Source organism: Thermobia domestica, chromosome 4, assembly GCF_964235325.1.
Source record: "Thermobia domestica chromosome 4, izTheDome1.hap1.1, whole genome shotgun sequence".
Taxonomy (NCBI): domain Eukaryota; kingdom Metazoa; phylum Arthropoda; class Insecta; order Zygentoma; family Lepismatidae; genus Thermobia; species Thermobia domestica.
The window spans coordinates 295,515,070-295,540,344 of NC_137457.1; the positions used below are offsets into that span (position 1 = coordinate 295,515,070).

General features: G+C 35.9%; 1 protein-coding gene across 1 annotated transcript; it reads right to left on the reverse strand.

Annotated features, from left to right (window-relative positions):
- Positions 1–10,845: 10,845 nt before the first annotated feature.
- LOC145683542 (gustatory receptor 5a for trehalose-like) lies at positions 10,846–24,912 on the reverse strand. The gene is made up of 4 exons (XM_081754885.1): positions 24,411–24,912; positions 21,303–21,488; positions 17,208–17,297; positions 10,846–10,975 (listed from the first exon to the last, which is right to left on the reverse strand). The coding sequence occupies exons 1-4, from the start codon at positions 24,816–24,818 to the stop codon at positions 10,919–10,921; spliced, it is 741 nt and encodes a 246-aa protein (XP_081611011.1). The 5' UTR covers positions 24,819–24,912; the 3' UTR covers positions 10,846–10,918.
- Positions 24,913–25,275: the final 363 nt, after the last annotated feature.

Genomic DNA, 25,275 nt, shown 5'->3' on the forward strand with positions numbered 1-25,275 from the left:
TTAAATAGGGATATACCTTATTTTCTATTTAGCTTATTTTCTATTTATCTATTGTCATATTACCCGATTTTTGCAGGTACCACCCGATTGTCAGGTTCTATATTCGTCCCTCGCTATCTTAATCACGAAAAACCACCCGCTTTTTGGGATTGGAGAAAAATCGGGAACTGCTACCGGCTGGTCAGAGCAGAACATTAATGCAACTGTCTACTGTCAGCAGTTGAGCCGTGTTCAAGAAAAACTCAAAACCCTGGAGCCAGCACTTCTCAATCGCTAAGGGGTTCTACCGTTACGGGACAACGCTAAGCCCCATATGATTAGAGTGACCCGGGACACCATCCTACGCCATAAATGGGAAACACTATTGCAACCGCCATACTCACTGGACAATGCACCGTCCAATTATCCCTGAACCATTTCTTGGACACTCACATTAGAGAACTAAAGTCCAACTCCGTAGTAAAGGTGCAAAATGCACTTGATACCTTCTTTCCTTCACGGCAAACCAAGTTCTACCGCGAAGGAATAAATGCCCATCCCGAACGTTTTCAGAAGGTCCGTTGATACTGATGGGTACTATTTTTGATCTTCCAGGTACGTCTTAGGCAGGGGTGTAGCCACGGGGCCAGGCTCCCCAAATGATTTCCTGGCCCCCCTAATGACCAGATGTTAAAACATCATCGTGAGATTACTTCGCTTCAGTCATTTAAAAATAACAAAGTTTACATATAATTAATAATTTACGGTAAAATAGTATGGAAAAATAGTATTTTACCATACCGATCACAAAATAGTATAGTATTTCTTCCTTATAGCGATCCGAAAATAGTATGGTATACTTTTTGTGACAGTAGATTACACAATTAACGGCGATTTGTATTTGACAGTTTGAAGACAAACGTTTTGACAAGGTACTATAAATTCTATGAAATAAAATGAAATCTTTGAGTTTAACGTCCAACGCCTATGCCGGTTAGGCCAAAGGAGACGGTGATTATGAGAAATGAATGAGATGGTGGAATGAAGAAAGTGGAAGGAAACGGAGCCCCGAGAAAACCCATGAGCACGGTTGTTTGTCCACCACAAAGGGCGAGCTGGGATCGAACCAGGGACCCCAAGCACCGGAGGTGAACGCTCTACCACTGAGCCACCGCGCCCCCCACTATAAATTCTATCATAAAACAATGGTACTATACTAAATCATAAGTACATTATATTATTTATATGCTGTAATTAGTGTTTCAAGAAAACTTTTTATCAGATGGAAAATTTTGTGAAAAGCAACGTTTTTATTCAATTTTTCAGTTTGGATTTCATTCGCTTTTTAAAATGCTATTTCGTGTAAAACAGGAAGTGAGATATAGCTGTTAATAAAATAATTATGTCTTTTTAGTCACAAATAATAAATAAACATTTTTTTCAGAAAATCTTAAAATAAATTAAGTGCAATTTCAAAGAAAATCAGTCTTATGTATAAAAGTAACCAAGAAAGTTCTGTCGCTTTTTGCGTAGGTCTGCGATAGTTGGCCCTAACTGGCGGCCGGGTTTCGTCGAGTCGAAACCTATATCTCGCGTCGGGGTGTTGAAGTACCACCGCGTAGCAGCGACCAGCGAGAACTTCGTCTTGGTCCGCACTTCTCAGATTCTTCGCGGAGAATCGTGAAGGGACCAACACGAACTGTCGCCAGTCATGTGCATGCGGTTATTATTATATATTATTTTTTGCTGACGAATTGTTCCTAAAGTGAGCTCCGAGGGTCAAGAATAACCTCTGCCTCAACATCATGACGTGAAAAATCTTGAGATAAGTGCGATAATTGTATGAATTTAGATGACAACTGTCGTCGATCATTAGAAAGTGAGTATGCGAGAACTATGAAATAAAGTAAATAGACACGCGTCATTTTGTTACAAAATTACATGGCGAACACATTTTATCTAATTCCAAACAGTTATCGTCGAATATACACGGTTAAAGGAGCACTGTGATTGACCAAATTAAAAAGATCTTAACGATTTATCCCTTTACAAACAACGTTTCCTTCATCGCCATCGTAGCGAAGTAGGAAGAACACTTGCTTAGTAATCATAAGGTTGGTGGTTTGAGTCCCCTTCGGGGTAATTTTTTGGTACTTTTTAAAAGTGTTTTTTAGACTCACCTTAATGTAACTAAATCACACATATAGCATTTTGGGGGAGTAATTTTGTGGTTCATTGGCGTTTTGTCGCATCTCTGCCGCTGGTGGCATAATTTTCAAAACGGTAGAGGGGCCACCATGGATCGTCGCTGCGGCGCCGCCAATGTTTGGCGTGATGTCGCTAATTGCCCATTTGTGGTCCACCGACGCTTACGGCATGGGGACAATTCAGTGTGAGTGGCGAAACCATTCAGCAGCACCTTCAACTGAGGAAACACTAGAAGTTGGGTCGATGGGTCCCACATAACTTGATTCCGGGTCAAAAGGCAACGCAAGCAGACACCTGTGTTTCTTTGCTGTCTCGTCTGAGGAAGGAGCCATTTCTGGACAAGGTGTTGTCATGTGATGAGAAATGGATCCTGTACGAAGTTCCACGGCGCCGTCATAATTGGTTAGCATCCCATGAACGGTTCCAAGACAGCCGAAACCAGTACTACACCAGAAGAAAGTCCTCCTGTGTGTTGATGAACTGCTCGTGACATCGTGCATCGGGAACTGCTACCAGCTGGTCATCACATCAATCCAACTGTGTACTGTCAGCAGTTGAGCCGTGTTCAAGAGAAACTCAAAACTCCCAAAGGGGTCCTTATGTTACAGGACAACGCTAAGCCCCTCGTGGCTAGGATGACCCGGGACACCATTTTACGCCTTGGATAGGAAACACTATTGCATCCGCCATACTCCCTGGACATTGCACCGTCCGATTATCATCTGTTCCCTTCCTTGGACAATCACTTTAAAGGATGCCAGCTCAAATCCCAAGTAGAGGTGCAAAATGCACTTGATAACTTCTTCACTTCACGGAACACCAACCTCTACTGCGATGGAATAAATGGCCTTCCAGAACGTTTGCAGAAGGTTGTCGATCTATTCTTGATCTTCCAGATACGTGTTAGGAGACATATGAATGTCCGGAAGTGGTGAGTGAGAAAGCGATAGAACTTTCTTGTTTACCTATATAGATCGGTTCTGTGTATTGAAATAGTTATGCACAAAGGTATAATGTTTGGTCGGGGGCAGTAGTTCTAGGTTAAACATAATACAAACTATCTGTAATATAATTTATGAAATTATTATTATTATTATTATTATTATTATTATTATTATTATTATTATTATTATTATTATTATTATTATTATTATTATTATTATTATTATTATTATTAATAATAATAATAATAATAATAATAATAATAATAATAATAATAATAATAATAATAATAATAATGATAATAATAATAAGCTAAAACAGTGTTTTTAGTTTTCCGGAAGGAAACCAAAATTTTCCAGTTTTTTTCAGGCTTCAAAAACACTAGCTGTAACATTTTTTTTAGATTGTAGCTGCTCCCCTTCAAAAACGACGGGCCCCTCCTACAGAAACCTGCTGGCTACACCCCTGGTCTTAGGTGACATATCGATGTTCTAAGGTGATAGGTCAAAAAGCGACAGAACTTTCTTCGTTAATTTTATACATACTATGTAAAACTACTGTATAAGTTCTAGTATCTCGAGTTCGGGAAGTCGGAATGTCAAAATTCCTTAAGATTCGTGTTCCTCGTGCTCTACTTTACAAAATATATAAAAATCAGGTGGGGTCCAGTTTGCTTCCCTGCAACCGAAAAGTACCTTGGAAGTGTCATCAAAGAAGTAACTAAAAAAAAAGTGCAAATGATCCCAGGTCAGTATTTGTAACACACAAGTTCACATCAGTACTTACGGAGTTCTAAACCGTAAGAAAGTGGGAGGAAACGGGAGCAAATAAAAAAAAGTTGAAACACAGACATAAATCAATACAATTGTCTCGATCGATAGATGCTTTCACAATTGTTAAAAGGTGTAATTAAAAACATTGGTTTCGGTTTTGAAAAACGCATTTGCGGTTTCGGTTTTGAAAACCGCTTTTTCGGTTTCGGTTTTGAAAACCGCTTTTTCGGTTTCGGTTTTGAAAACCGCATTTGCGGTTTCGGTTTTGAAAACCGCATTTGCGGTTTCGGTTTTGAAAACCGCATTTGCGGTTTTCGGTTTTGAAAACCGCATTTGCGGTTTCGGTTTTGAAAACCGCATTTGCGGTTTTCGGTTTCCAGAAAACCGGTTTTCTCAAAAACCGAAAACCGCAAATGTCACAAAAATTCAACAGCACTACTTTATACACCATAATCTATGTATAAGTAAATAAATGGCTTTGCATACCTTGCGTACGATTTTTTATTTATGTTCTTATCTTAATATTTCGATGCCCATGACATCTGACGTCTTTTTGGATGTTGTCATTGAGCATTAAAATGAAGTATGCATAGATGATTTCACATAATGCTATTCACAGTTGGACAAAATAAACATTTCTCAAATACTCTGTAGAAATTTGTTTTTTAAAAATCTCAAAGTAAAATATTCTTGATGGCTTTTGCAAAGATGATTATTTTACTTGAACATTTAACACTAAAACTACAACTACTAAAATGTTGCCTCATTTATTATTATTTTTTTGAAGTGCTATCAAGTGTACGTCATTTTGATCTCTGTTTTTAATTTTGTACAGTATCTGAGCAGTGTTATCTTGTAATCGTTTATTACGACCCTTAGAAAAAGAATGCTGAATAAGCGTCGAACTCAGTTACTTCTGATACTGGTAAACTCAAAATTCATTAAATGTTCTTGCCTGCTTACATGTAAAATACCACAGGAAACCTGTATTTATTTCTGTTGGAACAAATAGCCGTTCCAAGGGAGTCAACGTGGTATGGAGACCTATTTATTTATTTATATATAACACTGTCAATATATATGAATGTGAAATGTGAAAAGTGAATTGAGACTTGTTAAGTTAGGGAACCAAGCATACAGAATTTGAAACTTCATACTATTTGTTTCGTCTTGTTTTGAACATGCATGTCTCGTCTCGAATTGAACTACCTGTTTCGTTTCATATTTTTATAAGTTTAATGCGCTATTTAGGACACGATACAAGTCCTATGGGCTGAACCATAGCCACATGTAGTAGAGAGATGTTCACTTTTCCAATAATGTTTCTGTGAGAATTGTAGCTTATTTAAGTTTACTATTCCGTTTTTAGCAGCATGGCAATATGAGACGTGGATCTACACTTTTTACCAGACAATTTGAATTTGTTAAATAGTATATATGAATGTGAAATACTATTTAACAAATTCAAATTGTCTGGTAAAAAGTGTAGATCCACGTCTCATATTGCCATGCTGCTAAAAACGGAATAGTAAACTTAAATAAGCTACAATTCTCACAGAAACATTATTGGAAAAGTGAACATCTCTCTACTACATGTGGCTATGGTTCAGCCCATAGGACTTGTATCGTGTCCTAAATAGCGCATTAAACTTATAAAAATATGAAACGAAACAGGTAGTTCAATTCGAGACGAGACATGCATGTTCAAAACAAGACGAAACAAATAGTATGAAGTTTCAAATTCTGTATGCTTGGTTCCCTAACTTAACAAGTCTCAATTCACTTTTCCGTTTTACTGCTACATCTAGTACATGAAGCAATGCCTTGATCCCAACTCCTACCGAAGCAAATACAGAATGTACTTGTTATTGCAAATACCAATTTGTATTAAACTAAATATATCAAAGTACATGTTAATTATTGTAATGTAAAGACTTACGTTGGCTTGGAATTTTTCCCACGTGAAAACAAATAGAAACGTACAAATTCACCATACACAGAGGTACAGAAAAAAGACTGAAAACTAAGTAATAATTTGCTTTCTATATTTATTGAAATACAAAGGAGTAGGGAAAGTTATTTCATTTCATTTTCACATTAGTTTAAAGGGAAACGGGAAAGGGCCATTTTGAAATTCCATTCCCAATTGAGATGTTGTCATATCACATTGATTATAATAGTATACCAAGGAGGAGTAGGAGGAGTTACGAATTTTTGCAAAAAATTATTTCACCAGAAGCTCAACTTAGAAAGCTGAAATTCAGCATTTTTTAAATAAGCAGACAGCCTAGCAATTTTATTGTATTTTATAATTCCCTTCAGATTCTAGACCCTTCTAACATTCAATTTTCTTACACATATCCCTGGATAGAAAAGGAATAAAATTCAATCTTCAAATCCAATTCTATCAATCAGCATAATATGTTTATAGCATCAATTAAAAAAATGTTAGGTTTGCTGATTTATTAGTCTCCTTTCAAAATACGAAGTAAACAAATTCTCATGTCTGGTTTGGTAAAACACATGATTTCATTGTTTCGGAGTTTCGATCAAGATAATTAACAAAATAGACATGCTCATGCTCGAGCCTTGTCTTCTGGTGTCGCAGTTCCTTCCGAGAAATAACTACAGCGTGTATTTTCTTCTTCTTCTTTTTTGTATAAATGAAGGTTGAGAGAGAGAAGGCCATTAAACCAGTTATTATCACTAATAGTTGAGTTACAGAATATATTGTTTTGTGAATATATCCCCTTTTATTTTGATCATCCCCTAAGTATAGTTCCTGGCGTACGTATTGATTCCCTTTTTAGTAGGAGGGCGCGCTTTTAGTATATGACGAATTGGTAGTGGATTGTTATGTAAAAATAATCGAAAACAATTAATATTAGTGTCGAATCAATAGTTTGGGGATCACTGAAATGAATAATAAGTCTTCCGAAGCTGTTCAAGTCTAAGCTTATCCCGATCCACATGGTGGGGATGAAAATTAAAATGTCCAACCTCACTAAGATTAGTGTAGAACTCATAGTTTTTGTGGTCGCTACATGAACAGTGACAATCTACAATCTGCCTAAATAGTGTTACTCACGAAACGAGAAATAAGGTTTTTCCGTCTTGTCTCGATTATGGAAGACTTATTTCTCGTCTCGATTATCGAAGGATTAGTTCTCGTATTATCTCAAAATTTACTTGGATTGTTTTGTGAATTTATTTATATCTTGATTAATGTCTTGTATTATTTATGTATTGTCTTAATTTCATCCATAAAATTTATGCGATTCCTTCCTCATCACGAGAGGTTTACGAAAGGAGTAGTATAACAACATTTTAAACTATGTTAATTTTTGTAGCAGTAGTGTGGCCCTGTGGGTCCCTGGTTATACACTCCCCAGAAAGTTTTTTTTTTTAATTCCTGCATTATTATTTTTGTCAAAGTTATATCTAGCCAATTTTAAAACTATCAAAGTTAATGCTATTCTTATTTTCAGTGCACTGTATTTTTTTTTTTTAAGGTATTTGTTATTTATGATATAAAACCTGTTTAGATGCGCTTGCCCTTTCCCTACTGAAAGTCTTTAAACAAAACAAAATTTGAACAAGTCATTAAAGCAGCGGGGAATATAAATGCTAAAATTTGTAAAAATAAATAAATAAATAAATAAATAAATAAATAAAATGAAGCCTAAAACGACGTTTACCGGGAAGTGTTCCCGGACCACCCACTGTCCTATGTGGTATTTCATACTACTTGTGCGAAAAGAAATAATGATTTTTCGGTTTTTAAAAGAACCGACAGAGATTTTCCAAAAACCGGGAAGATTATAAAACAGTTCCGATTTTTAGAGAAAATTGTTTCGAATTTATAAACTGTTGCGTTTGTAACTGAAGCCGATTTTTAATAGAAAACCGAATCTGTTTAAAACCAAAAACGGTTTTGGTGAATTCGGTTAGTGACAGTATTTAAAATGTTTTTGAAGATTGTGGTAAAAACAAATTAAAATTTAGTACGTTCTGCTAGCATATTAATATAAGTACTTGCAATTCTAACTATAGTCGACAACAGAAAGACAAGCATGACACAAGTAAGATTGTCAGATTTACTCTCGCTCCAATATCAGTGTATCGAAAAACTTTTTATAATGTAACTACTTTTTAAGTAGATACACAAAGAAAGTAAGACTGACAGTTAGAATAACAATAGAGGTATGCAAACTCATTCTTTGTCAGTTAAACTTCTAACGATAAGGTAAGTTTGGCAACATGTGCTCAGCAGTTGCCACGTCGGCGGAAGCGGGATGACAGTTTTGATTCATTGGCTTCTGTGATAGTTCAGTGGTTTTTTGTGCGCCTTTCTTCTGTTTTGTTTTATTTTGTTATTTTCTTGTTATAGTTATTCCGTGCGTTATTTGTGTAATTATTAGCGTTGCTATTAAACGGCGTGACAAACCCCATCTTGGCATTTGATGGTGAAACAAATTCCCTTTAAATGGTGCTAGCACATGAGAGGCCACCGATATTGCCACATTTATTTTGTACACATCCACGTTTATCCCCTGACATCTGATCGCGCTGTAGTATGTCTGCTTAGCCATAGCCACACCCTTTACCTCTTGGCAACGCCGCCCCAGAGCTTGCGTTTTATTCGTTTAGCTGAAATGCCAAGATGTTGTCACAGGCTTTTGTTAATTTTGTGTTTAACTGCTATAGTGCTATTTTTGGAGACAGTGGCTGAAAATTCCCACATTGTTATAAGAAGCAAAGAAAGAAAGGGAAACCTCTTTCTACTGGTGAAAAAAACATGTTATTAAACGTTTATTCATATTTTCGAAACCACGCAGTGAAGCTGGAGAGAGGGTTTGTCCTTAAGCATTAAGGCACCTCTGGAAAGGGGGAGGGAGTAATAGTGATTCATACCATGACTGAGAGTGGGTTAAGTCTTAGAGCTGACCCCGTTTTTAGCGGCTCAAAAACAGATGATTATCACTGAGAATTAGATGCAGCAAAATATGAACATTTCCAAGAAAAACTCTTTCCGAATGTACCACCAAATTCCGTGATTGTTATTGATAATGACCCCACACACTCAGTAAAAGACGAAAAAATCCCTACGAAATCGAAACTAAAAACGAAATTGTAGAGTGGTTAAAAAATAAAGGTGTTGAATGTGATTCAAGCTGGAACAAATTTGAAGTAATAGAAATGTTAAATGAAGTTGCTTCTAACATGGAAGTCTCCTACAGAATAGACCGCATTGCAAAGGAATACGGACATTTTCTTCGTCTTATCATTGCGGACTCGGACTCCCTCCCACTGAAGTCGTGTGGGGTAAAGATTTGGGTGTTTGTTGCCTGCAGGAGTAGATTACGTATGGCAAGTAATTACACTTCCTCTTCTATTATTATTATTATTATTATTATTGAGTCGCTTACCGCTGCGTTGTTTGGTTTATGTTCTTCCCTTTTTTATTTTCTCAAATCGGCCGCCTTCTACTCATAATAAGTGGCAACGTCGCGCTGTAAGACGTCTCGTTTAACGTCATTTCCATTTTATGATCTTCCTAGGGTGAGACAGAGAGTAGTGGGGTGGCATATTAGAAAATCAGCCGTTCTCCAAGTGTCAACATGAAGCTCAGGTCGTGTTCCAAAGTGCGTAGTGCACACTTAGAGCATGCTCACTCCAAGTCTACAAATGGAGTGCGCACTAAATAGTGTACACTTCGTCAAAATAGGTTTTGATCCACACTTCGTTCCAGCGCCTCATCGTGGTAAAAAAAAAAAAAAATGTAATATTGATAACAAAAGAAGGAAGACTTTCGCGTACTAGAAAAAATAAATTAATGCATTTTTTAAAAGATGAATGACTTTTCAGTTATATTAAATATAAATATATTGTGCAGATTGACAATATGAGGTAACCATAAAATGACTTAAGAGTTTCTTTCATGTATGCCAACAGCTTCAGCTTTGCCCTGCAAATATTTGTCATTTCGGATCTCACGCAGATAAACAAAAGCGAAGCGAAAAAGCAGCAACTATATACAAATTGTGTTGTGTGCACAATAAACTCGTAACGGCATAAAACCCACTAAACTATTGGTGATGTTCTATTTTATTAAGCATGCTTGCCTGAGGGAATATTTCTTAATTCCCCGGAAGAAAAGTAGCACTGGTGGTTATGGTACTGATGACACTGTTGCGAAGAAGCTTAGGAATTTTATTGCAAGGGAAATTAGGCAACTTGCAAGAGCGTTAGGACAACGAAGATACTGTGGGGGAGCGCTGTTTACAATAATGTGGCGCAAAGCTACTGGGGAGAGAGTTCATATTGGGCATAATTGCTTCCTGTACGGTAGATTACACAGCAATGACACTGTAGGTGTCGTAGTTCTACCGTATTGCTTCAATTACAGCGTTCGCAGAATTCTGCACAAATATCTCCACTACTGCCCTTACAAGATCCAAGTTATCTATCAGATTACTGAATGGAACAAGACGAAGCGATTTAATTTTCTAACGAGTTTTTGGAGCTTCTTCAAGTTGAACATTATATTGTGAACAGATTACTGATATTAGATGAAGCCGATTTTCATTTATCCAAATATGTAAACAATTTGAACTGTCATTTCTGGGCTGCAAACAACTCCTGTGAATTGATGAAACTCAAAAGTGACAGTACGGTACACTATTTTCTCTGATAGATAGCTGGAGTGTGTTAAGCTGCATGATGGGACTTACGAAATATTATTTTCAAGATATAACGATACCTATTAATTATTCATGAAAAGAAGAATATTCTTCTGTGGAAAAATTCCACTTTTCCCGGAAGTGCTATTTTATTTTCAAAACTGTCAGGTATTTCTGGTGCACCCTGTAGAAATATTAGATTTAGAGAAGGATGTAAATAAAAAGAAACATTTGCTTGGTACTGATTTATATTTTAGTTACACACATTTATTGCATTATTTAGGGATACACACACTTCTTATAAGTTAGTACACTTTGTAAACTTCTAAATCATTATGATTTACTTGATTGTAGAAGAACGATCTCAAATGTGCAAATTACGCTGGCAACCTACAAAAAGAAGTAATTTAGATGTTAGCATATACAGTTTAATCTAGTTTTCGCATCTAAGATCAGCAATTCTGGAAAAAATGTGTGGTCTATTCAGAAACATATTTAGCTTTTCAGAAAAAAAGAAAAAAACGAAACATCTTCATTGTATCCTTTAGTTTTTCTCTCACAGTCAGTTTCTGCTGGTACGTGAACGTAGTAAACGTTCGTCAAACTTTCATTTGCCATGAAATGATGGTACAACTTTAGAATCGGTGCGTAGAGCTTGGTGATATTGAAATGGGAATCATTTCACGAGTCCATCAAAATTAGGTTACTCTGCCAATTATTTCCGACTTCTTTTTTTGAGTAGGTATGTAGCGAAGCCTTGACCGTTTTCTCTGACTTTCGTAAGGAGGACAGAAGAATGAAACAGGACTGTATACCATAAGGCTAAGATATCATCAAAAATTAATTGCCAGATATTTTTTCTTGGAGGTATTCGGTATCAAATGACTGGGCTTGGGAGCGGTGTTTCTTTCAGAGAACATGTGCCGCGGGTGGCACTCTAAAACTACGTATTAACAAAACTTATAGCTACTTCTCTTAGACTTTTCTGAAGTACACGCAACAAGACATTCAGTTGTCACTTATCTGTTCAAGATTGCCAGTTACAGACAAGGTACCACCTAATCTCTAAATATGAATTAAAAAAAAAAAAAAGCCTCATCACGAGCTTTACAACACTTGAAACAGTTTTAAAACATTTATTTATTTATTGCATTCTGAAACTATTTATCTACCACGGCTGGTACTATTATACTACGTATTAACTTTCTCCTCTTGGGGGCACTCTCAGAGCTCCGGGGAACACTGCCCCCCGCAAAAAATCATGCCTGAAAGAAACTCTGCTTGGGAGCAGGGAACACTAGACAAGTAGATCAAGTCAACTCGCCCGCATAATTTTTTCGCAGTTTTCAGTTTTTTTGAACAACATTTTCTGTAGTTTATTCGTTTTCATGGATCATTCTGATTTATTTATTTATTTATTTTTAAGCTGTTTCTCAAGAAGTCGCTGGCGTTGCATATATGCAACACTTAATATGGTTTGTCTTATTTTACTCAATTTTAATATAACTTTTAAAAATGTTGTATTGTTGTTTCAAGTTCATCCTTGTATATTGATGATTTTTTTTCATTTCTCTAATATATGAGTCTATAGCAACAACATATGTAAAATTCAGTCATTTTCCAAAGTGGATAAAATTACGGCGATAAACGGATTAAAAAGGAAATGATTTGAGCCGCAGAAAGAGATATAAATTACGACAGTTTAGCTGTAACTTGTTTACAAAAATATCTTCCATAATTGCTTCGAAGCATGGTGAGAATAAACAACAGTAGATTTTTTTTTTTTTTAAAGAGGATTGGTATTTCGATCTCCCGATGTATAATTAATATTTCCGACCAAAGTTGGATCCTATTTGAATAGACCACACATATTTGATTTCTACTATTCCTTTATGATATAAGCCTACGAGCAAATTTAGAATTACTATGCTCTTGTGAAGAAAGCTTTCCTATGCCCTCGGAATTAAAAAGCTCTTATTTAGTTTTTGAAGTGTACAGCTTAGGGCTCTTTTAAGGTTTTAAGCAAGATAAGTGGACAGAAATTTCTTATATTTCTGAGTCCCGTCTGACATAGTAGTCTTTTAGATCTGATTTTGTGTCTCAATTTTATCACAAAATAAAAGAAATAATAATAATAATAATAATAATAATAATAATAATAATAATAATAATAATAATAATAATAATAATAATAATAATAATAATAATAATAATAATAAACTGATACAAAAGATTGTTAATTGACATCAGTACATAAAAATGTTTGAACATATTTTATTCTTCTTTAAGCCTGCTCAATCATTAACGTTCTATCACGTAATGATTTAGTTTTTAAGAAATTTAATATAATGTTTATATTTAATATAGGTCTACTTTGTAAATACTATATATTTAGAATCTATTCAATTTTTGTAGAGGCATAGAAATAGAGAGTTTAAATGTTTATTTACAAGTTTTCCTTGAAGAAATACGAGGACTGCTGGAAAAGTTTCTGCAAATTACCAGTCCACTATTCAGGGGTAAAAGCGGGTCTGAAAAGGTAAGCGGACGCATGACGTCACGCCACACCTCTTACATATCTTTGCTCAATGCAATTTTTCAGAAAGTGGAGGGACAGCATAGATATTTTTTGGAAGTGAGGGAACGACGTCCCCCCGTGTTCCCTTTCACTTTTAACCCTGCCACTATTATATAATTCGGAAGAATAGACCTTTTCATATTTATCTTTGTATAAGCTAATTCATTTATTATTCAAGGCAGTTGGGAGAAGTAGTTTGGTGTGAAAAATGAAAATTTCTCGTGAGTACTTTCGGGTAATGCTCTACTTAACCGATTTCACGTCGGTGTATGGGGGTCCCGGGTTCGATCCCGATTCCCGCCAAGTGAACTTTGTGGTGATTAAACACCGTGTACGTACGTTTCCTCGGGGTTCTCCCGTTTCCTCCCACTTACTTCATTCCACCATTTCATTCATTTCTCATCATCACCGTCTCCTTTAGCCTAGCCGGCATAAGCGTGGGACGTAAAACTTAAAGATTTCATTTAAGCGATTTCATTTTGATTTCAAATGTAATTTAACACCTAGACCATGCATCGAACGTGGGGATAAACTACTACCTAATAGGACTATGTACAATTAATTTTCCTAATCACAGCATGGTTGCACATTCCTCAATGATTAAGTTCGTGAAGGTCGTCTATCCACATCTGTTGTTGCCGTAATAGGAACTCTACCGCAATAATGGATAAACAACCAAACTTAGTCATAAATTCTATTGTAGTTTATTTCTTTTCACTTCTTAGCGTACCTAAGTAGTGGCCAAAGTGTGTACAATTTGTTCATCTGGTCTCTGACCAAACGCACTACAATGGTCAGATCCCACTTGAAACTGGTCTCGTTTTCTATAACTTAATACTGATATAAGACATAAATAGAAATCAGTCAGTGATTCGCTTCGTTTCACCTTACTGCACCTTAAGCCAATTATACATGATCATAGTTTTCCATCAAATGTTGTATGAAATTTATCTTTTATAGTCATTTGGTCACATAAGTTGGCTAAAACTTTACACACACACTATAAACGATCAAATACAAAACTTAATTTTCTTGTTCCTTTGTTTACATTTCTTCATTCAATTGTTACATTTATTGGTAGGCATAGCGGTACTAGCTCAAGGTGTTACTATTTAAAAGTGAGCTGTTTAAATCGTAAATCTTAAAATAAGCGAGCAATTGGAAATGTGAATCGTGCATATGAACGCTCACTAACCTGGAGTCTCTCGCCTTGCCAGCCTAACTTTAGCCCCAGTTTTTCTCCAAGGCTTCTTTGAGTTTGTATTTGTTGTAATATTCTTTAAGTTTACAGCTATACAAGACAGGATGCTGTTTGTAGGCATCAATAAACATTTCAACTGCTTCCCTTGTACACGTTTAGCACCACCAGGCAGTGATTTTAGTTTTTTTTTTCTTTTCTTTGATGCAATCTTGGATAGGAATAGAACATGTATTATTTTTGAACAGTTGTATCAAATGTTGTAACCAAACCAAACATTGCATACAACTTAATATCGTATAGACCTACGTTCAAATTCTACTTTGCTGAAACATTTGTTACAATACTTGATTATGTATAACCGGCTTTATATCTTTTATTTTGGAGGCTAATGTCCAAAATGGACCAAATTAGTATATTGGAAATGTAGATAGACTATTGCAATTTGAGTATTATATTCCTTTCTCTCATTTTTGGAAACATATATTGGAGAAATTTAACTACTGAGTAATTTGTTTTGTATTGATGGAAGCAATAGATTTACGTTGTCTCCTTACAGTTTCAAATGTTTTTCAGGCGACCACCAAACTTGCTTTCTCCTCGGCAGGAAAAGTAGCTACCCTTCTGCAAAATTGAGCAAAAAGCTTGGAGGTTCTTGTATATACTTAGCGGTCTACTTGCCTGCTATTTGCGAGCTGTTGCATCTCCACAACTCTCTTCCGTGACTCGAAGCGTTGATACGAATAGGATGGTTACTCGCCATACTGCAGTGCTAGTGATATACTTGATTTTTTTTTTTTTTAATCCGGTAGAGAACGCTGAGTCTTTCCACCTTTGACAACAACGTAGAGAACATGTTGAAAGCAAGAGGGATATTCTTAAGTTATATTTTGAAGTATTTCCATCATGAATTATGCTTTGATTGTATGTTTTCCGGCGGAAAACGCGATAACAGAAAAATCACCACTGTTTTACCAATATGTTATTTTTATGTTTTTGAGTGTATGTACGTGTATATGCTTGTTTAAAATGTCTAAATAAGTTCCGTTGAAGTATTATTTACGTGTCATGTGCCTTGTAAATTAGCTTACTTTTATCGTCTCATCACATACAAATAGGCTAAATTGTAAGGCTAGTTTTAGACAGAAGCATTTATCGTAGCATTTCTCGTAGCAGATGTGCTACCAAAAATCTCGTATAATATTCTATGGCATCAAAAGTATATAGTGCTTTTACACGGTAGCATTTCGATTAGCATCTTGTGATGTAGCAAACAAATCACTGGAGAAGAGTGCAATTATGGCTCCGAAAGTAAGAACAGAGATTTCAGTCGCTATTTCTTCTAAAGCCCCTTGTCGCATATGCTTATTATGATGCAAAGGACTTTTGACTTTGTACAAACAAGGATGCTTCTCATATTTTTCAATCAGCATAATAATAGCATTCTTACTTCAACTTATTTTTCTTTACTATCTCACACAAAACAAAGAGTATAGACATTTGGCACAAAATCTTTCGTTTCCTTTTAACACACCATGGTGCTGCAATCAGACTAGAAATGCTGGGGGAAATGCTACGAAATAGAGCATTTTGCATCGACAAGAAATGCCATAGGATATGCCATGGCATTGGAAATGCTATAGCATTTGCTACTTTACACGGTAAGATATCGATGATACGATTTTTGCTACGATAAATGCTTCCGTCTAAAACTAGCCTAAGTGTTGTTTCGTTCTCCTGCCGGTTTCTTTCTTCTGTCTGTATATGTTTTCCACAATTACTTACTCCTTTTGTTCTGTTGAATGTGTAGATATGTCATGTTTTGGGGTGACGTTGCACAGCACGACTTGATTACAAGTTTAGAAATTCGGGAGACTGAAATGGGGTGGCGCGGTATTGGCGGATAAAACTTGTCAGGCAGGATGTCTTTTCTTCGCTCAGTTAGACTGTGACATTTGCTCAGCGTGTACTTGAAGGTATTTCTGTTTGAGTGATACAATACTTTTGTTTATTGTAGAACTATAAACGGGCCATTACTTTGTTTTATGCATTGTTATTAATACGATTTTACGAATGACTAGTGCAAAGAGCCATTGCCGTGCAAAACTGTCATCCTACAGCACCCATAGAGACTGAAGGTCTCAAGTGTTCTCATCGTGTTCTCGGTGCTATGCTAAACGTTGCTTGAATAGTGCGGCGTTGTCAGATAGTGTCGAGTGTTTACTGATGCCTGATAATAAAGGAAGTAATCATGGAATTCTGCTTGGATACTTAATGGAGAAATTAGTTTTTGACCTTATCGTAATTCACAGCTAAATACCGCTTCTCGAAATTCAACGCTAGAATCCAGGAATTTTGTTATTGTGACTACTACAGTAAACGTACAAATTTGGCAACAACGCATTATGGCGTTCTGCGCAAGCTTCTTCTCAAAATTTATTTCCTTAAATGTAAATTAATATTTAAAGATAATGTGAAACATATCAGGAGATTCGGTCAAACAATATATCTATTTCGTAAGAAGATCGTTACTTTAAAATACTTTACACGTACAAATACACATTTCATAAAATTGAGCACTTCTAGTAGGATCTAACAGCAAGTGCCATCTTGTGTGCTCATTGTAAAACGAATCAAGTTTTTTCTTTTATTTGTTATCTTTTTCAATATCAGAAGACACAATCAAATGAATCATTGTGTTGTGTTATAGCTGAAACATAACTCTATCTTATAATACAATACTTATAATAGGTAACGTTTCATTGCGGAATAGTTAAGGGAATGAGCTAAAATATGTACTGACTTCCGGGTGGTGATCCACCTTAAATTAACTCTTCTGTACTTACCATAAGGATGAATGGTCTAGTAATAACAAATGAACCACACCCACTAAGGCCAATGGACGTAAAAGTTAATTGCTGCTCAAATCGATACACCTGAAAAATTACCACAAATAGAAAAAAATACTGAGATAAAACAAACAGAAATTATCGGTCAAAACAGATATATAATAAACAAGGGCGCCCATGTTGTGGTTTCCAAGAGGGGGGGACAAGTATAAGCGACGTTTCAAATATAGTTTCAAATTTTGCTGTAAGTAATGTAAAAATTCTATTGGGTTTTCGATATTCTGAAGTACGATTTCCTCTAAGTGGGGGCGAGCGCCCCACATTGCCCCCCTTGATGGGCGCCCTTGATAATTATTAATAATAATAATGTTTAGAAATCTATGCTTCTTATTTTCCTGATTATTTGCTTATACGTTTACATCTGATATTATATAAGTTTGATGCCTTGTCGGCAAACTTAAAACTTCTGAGGGAGGGAACCCAACGAGGGCATTGCTAATGTAAATATCACAAGGTAACTTATAATAATAAAAAAAAATATTAATTTTGTAAGCTATATCCATTTTCAATAATTCGTTCCCTCAGCCTGAGCTCAAATTCCCTCCATAAGGAACTTGTGTGCTTATTCATTATATCATACATTGATTTATTTACACAGCGTTTACAGCAAATGAAAGGGATTATGACTGATAAATGTCAAGGCCAAGCAGATTTAACTAAAACATTTAATCATATTAACCAGGGATAAAAGTGGATCTGAAAATGTAGGGGGACGGTAGGTAGCGGCATGACGTTCCACCGTCCCCTTGCCTATCTTTGCCCATTGTATTTTTTTCAGGCACTGGGGGGACGCCGTATATATTTTTGGAGGTAGGGGGACGACGTCCCTCGCGTTCCCCCCACACTTTTACCCCTGATATTAAGAAATAAATAAATGAGTTTCATTTCACAGTGCGAAGCTATGGTAGACTTTCAAACTATGCGAACTTTGTACTGAAACTGCAAGTACACTGGTTGGCAAAACTAAAGGATGAGGTAGATAAAGTAAGATAAATATAGCAGGGAACGGATGAAATCCCGGTAGCATGTTCCCAGAGGTCTCCCACATGTACACGCGGAGCAAAACGTTGCATGGTGTGAAGTCAATGTGACCGTAGCGTCGAATGAGTTTGCTCCTCGACACAAACAATTGAATAAAAGGGACGAGACAATGTACGTCAGTCAGAGAACTGTACAGTTGTGTTGTAGTTGTAGTTGTGTTATTCACAACAACATGGCCCGGGGAAGAATCGTCTAAAAACTGGAAGAAAGATGAAGCGTGACGAGCATTGCCCGGGAGTTGGGTATTGTTTCACATTCATACGGGAGTGTTCCGAACTACAGGCAACACTGAGTGAAGTAGAAATGGTGGTCGACCATGGTCAACTACAGCAGCAGACTATCACTACATTGTGAAACAGGCAACAAGGAACTTAATCGGATTGCACAAACATCGGCAGCAATTGCGAACCCATTTAACTGGACTACAATGTGGCCTAACCACACATTTTACAGTAGCATGTCGACTGCATGGGGGTGGCCATTTTGCTCGATGGCCATGTTGAGTTCCTTTGACACCCGCATATGGGGGATACCGTTTCCGATAGTGCCAACAACATTAGGTCGGGGCCGATAAGGTGTGGGGGGGTCGCATTTTCTTCTCAGTTGAAAGAAGATTGAGCCTGAGTAGCGATTCTGGACGTAGATTCTTCTGGCGCGGAATGAGAACACTCAATGAACCCAGAAACTTGTCGAACATAATCGTTTTGGTGGTCTAAATGTTTTTGTGTTGGGAAGCAAACGTTGCATGGACATACCGATCACCAAATGTTTTAACCTGTAAGATTTCTTGTTCAACCTGACAATTTGTAATACTTATAATGTCAGCAATTGCGTAATACGGCGTCTTCATTGTTACTAGTCGAAATATGAATCGTGATTTCATGACAAGGGGATGATGAAAATGCACAAGCATCGCATTGGGGAAAAAGGATTTGGCAAAACGATGAAGCAGAAGATACTGAGGCTTTACCAGAGGATCAGGAGGATCATGAGGGGGTAGAATCGGATGAAGATGAAGCTGCACAAACGCCTTCGAAGAATATTATTCAAATAAAAAGGAAACAACTTTGGGGGAAAAATAAACATTGCTGGGCAACAAACCCTGCTACAAGAGTGGGTAGAACCCCTAGAAGAAATATAGTTTTGCTTAGATCTAGTCCAAAGGGAGATGCTAAGAATATAACAAACCATGCACAGGTATTTGACCTTTTTCTTTTAGATGATATCATTATAAATACGACAGTTTTTTTTTTTTTACACAAACAGAAAGATTGAAGTTCAAAAGTTGCATTTACACAAACAGAAAGATTGAAGTTCAAAAGTTGCAGTACGACAGTCAAAGCTGCTATGGAGAAACATTTTAAACGAGATTGTAGGCTGGAAGAGGCAGTATTTGTCCACGAAACAATGATACGGAAACCACCATCCGATGTGCTGAGTGTAAGCAGTTTACTTCTAAACACACCTCATAAATGTTTGTGCCAATTACAAGGAAGAAAAATAGAAAATAGACAAAAAATATGAGACTCCTAAATCTTGTACAAAAATGTATGTTATTATTATTATTATTTTGATAGATTACGCAGTTGTAAACCCTAAAGTATTGTGTAAAAGTATGTTTTTTGCAGAAGTTAGAGATCTAAAGAATATGCTCAAGCATTAAAAAAAAATAAAAAGTAACATTTTCCTATGAAACAATAAGTTTTTTTTTTTTTTGAGGCACCTAATACCCAATGTATGATTAATATAACATAAATTGAGGTGTACGGTTCGAGGATTAAATTGTACCACTTTCCTTTTGTCAATTAGAAAAACATGATTCACCAGCGACGCAACTAGGCTACTTGTCGCCCGGGGCAAGAACTCGCCTTAGCGCCCCCCCCCCAAAAAAAAAACACTCTCCGATTACAGCTGTTACTGGAATCACACAGTAATTCTCCTACTCCACTTTTTCTTCAAGTGGTAAAGAATGATTTCAAAATTGCAGTACATAATTTACTTTTTAGTACAAGACAAAACACCAAACTAATTAGTACGTATTTGCTTGCCAAATAATCTGAGAGTAGCATACTTGACATATTCTTACAGTCTTATTATAATAACTACAAATCACGATGTTTTTTGGAATTATATCGGGATGTGCATATGTGTAGAGTGAATTAACACTCTGTTGCTTTAGAATAGAATATTTAATTATGACGAACAGTCAAGCTGTTGTCTCGAGTATTATATTCGGACATTTTGCAAATCTCTTAAATGGATGTAAGTTAAATGAAAACACAAAAAGCTTGAACTAAAACTTCACTTTGCGGCTTCTTTTGACTGCAAAGTTTTCTACAATGTCCTCAAAAATAGTTTTGAAGCTAACTTATACTTTATGGATACAATCCTAAGGTTGGGAAGTAGTTGTTGTTCTGTTAAGTTTCTGAGGTATTTTTATGATCTTTAGTTTGCTAAAACTCCTTTCCTTGCCTTACAGTGAAAATAAATATTTGCCCAGTTTTGCGCCCCTCAATCCAGCGTCCGAGGCACAAGCCCCGTTTCCTCCCCCCGTTAGTTACGTCACTGTGATTCACTAGAAACGCTTACATTACTTCAGAAAAAGAACCTTTGACACATTTCTCTCTCTCCCTTCCCCATTAGCCATCGTACATGAAATGTCTTCATTTTGCTTTTTAAAAATCAACGACATAGTGTCACAGGAACGTATCTACAGAAAGTTAGTTTTTCAGAATCGCAAAAAAATGTGTTTTCGTATTTGATTTTAGTTTTTGATAATCCAAAATCCTTTTTATTTGATCAACCATGTCTTACAAGGAAGTTTGACTTACAATCATTTCACAGAAAGATGTCAGACATTCGAGCTCTGATGTCAAAAATGTTTGTGCCTCAAAAAAAAAAAAAAAAAAAAAAAGTAGATACGTTCCTTTGACTGAAATGATAACCCTAACTACATTCCTATTAGGAGCAATGTAAATTATTTGTACTTACCTCCACGTTGTAATCGGCAGATGAGCAAAACTTAACGAAATTAAGTGGTTTGTGTGCTGCGTCATTAACTTTTGCCGCCAAGATACTCAGAAGGATTGCTCTTCCCATGAGATGGAACAGTGACCAGAACACATACAAGTAGTCGAATAAACCATTTCCATACGTTGGAATTAAACATTGGTATAGCTGCTCAGAAAAAAAATAATAATAGTAACACCGGAAATTTGGTGAAAACTGAAAATTTTCACAGCAAAAATTAGTAGAAACTGATTAGTTTCAGACTGAAAATTTAGTAAAAATTAAAACGTTTCTTTTTTTAAAAAAAATTATACTTCTTCCTCTAGTTTGTTTTATACCCATTCTTATTCTTGTCTATTTTTCCTTTATCACTTTCTTAACGTGACTTAAATATACATGCAATAGTGATAGCGTCAGAGGGGGGATGACAAGGGGACGAATGTCTCATGCGGCAACACCTACCCCTCCAAGACATGTATTAAAATGTACATAGGTCAAGTGATATAAAATTATCCTTTTCGGTATTTAAAAAAATATATCTGCCCCCAATAAAAAAATCTGTGTCTGCGCTTGTCACCCCACTTAAACATAATTTTATGAAAATAATAATAATTTTATAGAATAATTTACTTAAGCAGACGAATCGGAACCATTTTCGCATTCTTAAAAAAAAAAAACATTATTATGGTGTTAACTTAGAACCTAATTTGTTTTATATACACGGAAAGTATTGCGTTCAAGCAAGGGACCATATTTTTATAATTATCAAGTTAAATAAGTGTTATTTTAAATTCAAATAGTTATTATTTTCTATCTTGTTCTGTCTATAAAAGAAATACACAAAATGTCCATTCTTTCAACTTTCAATTAGATTACTTGTTTGGGTCACATGACAAAGTCACAGTGATATGGTTTAAGGCGGTAGATGACAACACCAACATTTTCATATCATGGATTAACAGTTTTACAAACTTCTCCGGAGCAGTCGGCAAGGTTCGAAGTCTCTGCGACAAAATTTATTGCTTCACTTTGATAGTATTGCAAATGCACATACAGCATGGCCACAAAATACTTCTTGATATGAAGTTGCTATAAAAATAAAAATTTATTGAAACATTGAAGTATAAATTTTGTTTCTTGTGTATTTGCAAAATTCTTGTACCACTAGAGGGTAGTGAAATCAACTTTAAAAAATAGTGTTCACCCGGCAGTAACGTAGCTGGTGCGTGTTAGAATGTCATTTAATAAAATAAAATGTGTTAGTGCAGCGTGTTTTAAAGCGTAAACTTAATATAAATTCATCTACAAACAAGTCAGTTTTGAAGTAATACAAAAATGTTGTTGAGAAATGATGTGAGCAGAGAAAAGGACATTCGGGCCAACCTGTCTCAAACCGAATTATTGATCATGTTAGATAATCCTCTTTCTGTAGCACAAAAAAGCCAACACGCTGTGCTAGTAAAAAGTTAGAGACCTCGAAAAGCATGGTTAGCAAGATCTTATATAATCGCTTGTATTTCCATTCTTCTATCCTTATAAGCTGCAATTGATGCAGACGTTAAAACCGGACGACAATGCAGAAAGATATTTAATTCAGCACTGGCTTCCAGGAATTAATAGACAATAAAGATGAACCTATTGTCAAAGATTATTTTTAGTGATGTGACAATATCCCATGTTAATGGAAAAGTGATCAGGCACAATGTGTGGATATGAGAAAATGAGAATCTACCTGCTACACTGAAAGTTGAACGTCATTCTCTAAAATGTAACGTGATTTATGCCATATCAGAATAGAAAATGTATTGTCCGTTTATTTTCGGCGATGACATAGTGACTGGCCAAAGTTACTTAAATATGTTACGTACGTAATTAGTTACTGAGGTAGATGATTACCTGCCCACTGCCACTGCGGTGTCCGTAAATTTGTGAATGACAGCTTTCCGAACAGATAAATTTGTAGCACTGGACCATATGACAAGATTTTCCTCTAGTGGTCCACCTGATAACCAAACATTGCTGTACGTGAGTTTCCCTTTTAGGTACGTCAAAGACCGAGTGTAAATGCCTCCACTACCTCAAACTATGGCTGATCTGAAGGAATACATCACTGAATCTCTCCACTCGATTAGGATAGTTTTAGACGGAAGCAATTATCGTAGCATTTCTCGTAGCATATGTGGTGCCAAAAATCTCGTATAATATTCTATGGCATCAAAAGTATATGGTGCTTTTACACGGTAGCATTTTGATAAGCATCTTGTCGTGGCGTAGCAAACAAATCACTGCAGAAGAGCCCAATTATGGCTCTGAGACTAAAAAAAGGATATTTTGGTAGCTATTTCTTCCACCCTTTGTCGCATATGCTTATTATGATACAAAGGACTTTTTAACTTTGTACAAGCAAGGATGCTTCTCATATTTTTCCATCAGCATAATAATAGCATCCCTACTCCAACTCATTTTTCTTTACTGCAATTCAGTTTCCCACACAAAATAAACAGCATGGATATTTGGCACAAAATCTTTCGTTTCCTTTTAATACACCACGGAGCTGCAATCTGACCAGAAATGCTGGAGAAAATGCTACGAAATATAGCAGGTTTTATCGACAAGAAATGCCATAGGATATGCCATAGCATATGAAATGCTTACTCTACACGGTAGGATATCGATGATACGAATTTTGCTACGAGAAATGCTACATAAGTGCTTCCGTCTAAAACTAGCCTTACTCTGGATATGCTTCGGAGAATGTGTTTCGGGTTCAAGCATCGCATCGATGTTTGACGAACAACACCCGGGACGCATATTGAGTACCGGTATCCGTAATGAACTGATAACACATGAAACTTGGTGAGCTAATGAAACTGTATTCACAAAAGTAAAATAACAATTTAATAAATTTTGATTTTATAATCACTTCAAATCAAGACTTTTCGTGTAGATAACGACCTTTCTGTATATTAATAAAATTCTTATTAACAAAACTCGTTGTCTGGCTCCTGCCCTACAGCTACTTCGAAAGACTAATATTGCCAAAATTCTATCCTAGTTGTTAATATAGAAATAATTTATATCAATACATACCTGATTGCATATTTCATATACGTAAGATCCAAAAAGTACTAAAATGAGAGGAGAAAATATTCGATCTGTAGCACAGGTTAAGTTAATCAATCTGAGATGTGCTTCTCTTACATTTTTCCAATCTATCTTTGCTGCTGGATATTCAAAATCACTTAGCCGTTCTTCCAAATGCTTTGATAGCTGACAAAAACGCCCATACAGTCCTCTGCTAATTAATATCACAATTACTTCGCCAAAATTCCATCCGTACAGCAGTATCTTATCGAGAAGCGTAGTAACTATTCCCCAAAATAAATTGTAGTTTATTACGGGCTTCAAAAACGAATGGGCTCCGTTAAAGAAATGTTCCATGTGTTCAACGAAAGTCACTTGAACTGAAAAAGAAAAAATAAAGTATTTTTCCTTCATTTAATTTTTTCGCAAAAGAATCAAACTCAAGAACATTTAATATATTGTATTATTTTAACTGAATTCGTGACATACAAGCTTGTTATATAATATAGTTTACAGAACCTTGGTTCCTAAGTTATACACATCAAAGTTTTTTTTTTTTTAAAAAAAAGGAATTCATTGTTGATAATACAACTACAATAAATATTGCTTAAACAGCAATTGAATCAATCATTTCGAAAATACCATATATCCACCAAAGTAAATTGTTGAGGGGGAAAGAAAAAAACTTTTGATTGCAAACTCGACATGTACAATGGCATCGATGATATTGAGGCAGTAGTGTAGGATAGCTAAACATAATGTGACCAGACAAATGGTCTTTTCCAAGGGATGCGCGTTTCTTCACGTATATCTCGACTTTGCACTAAAATGAAAATGTGGGGTGGGAAAGAGTAGAAACTTTTCGGAATGA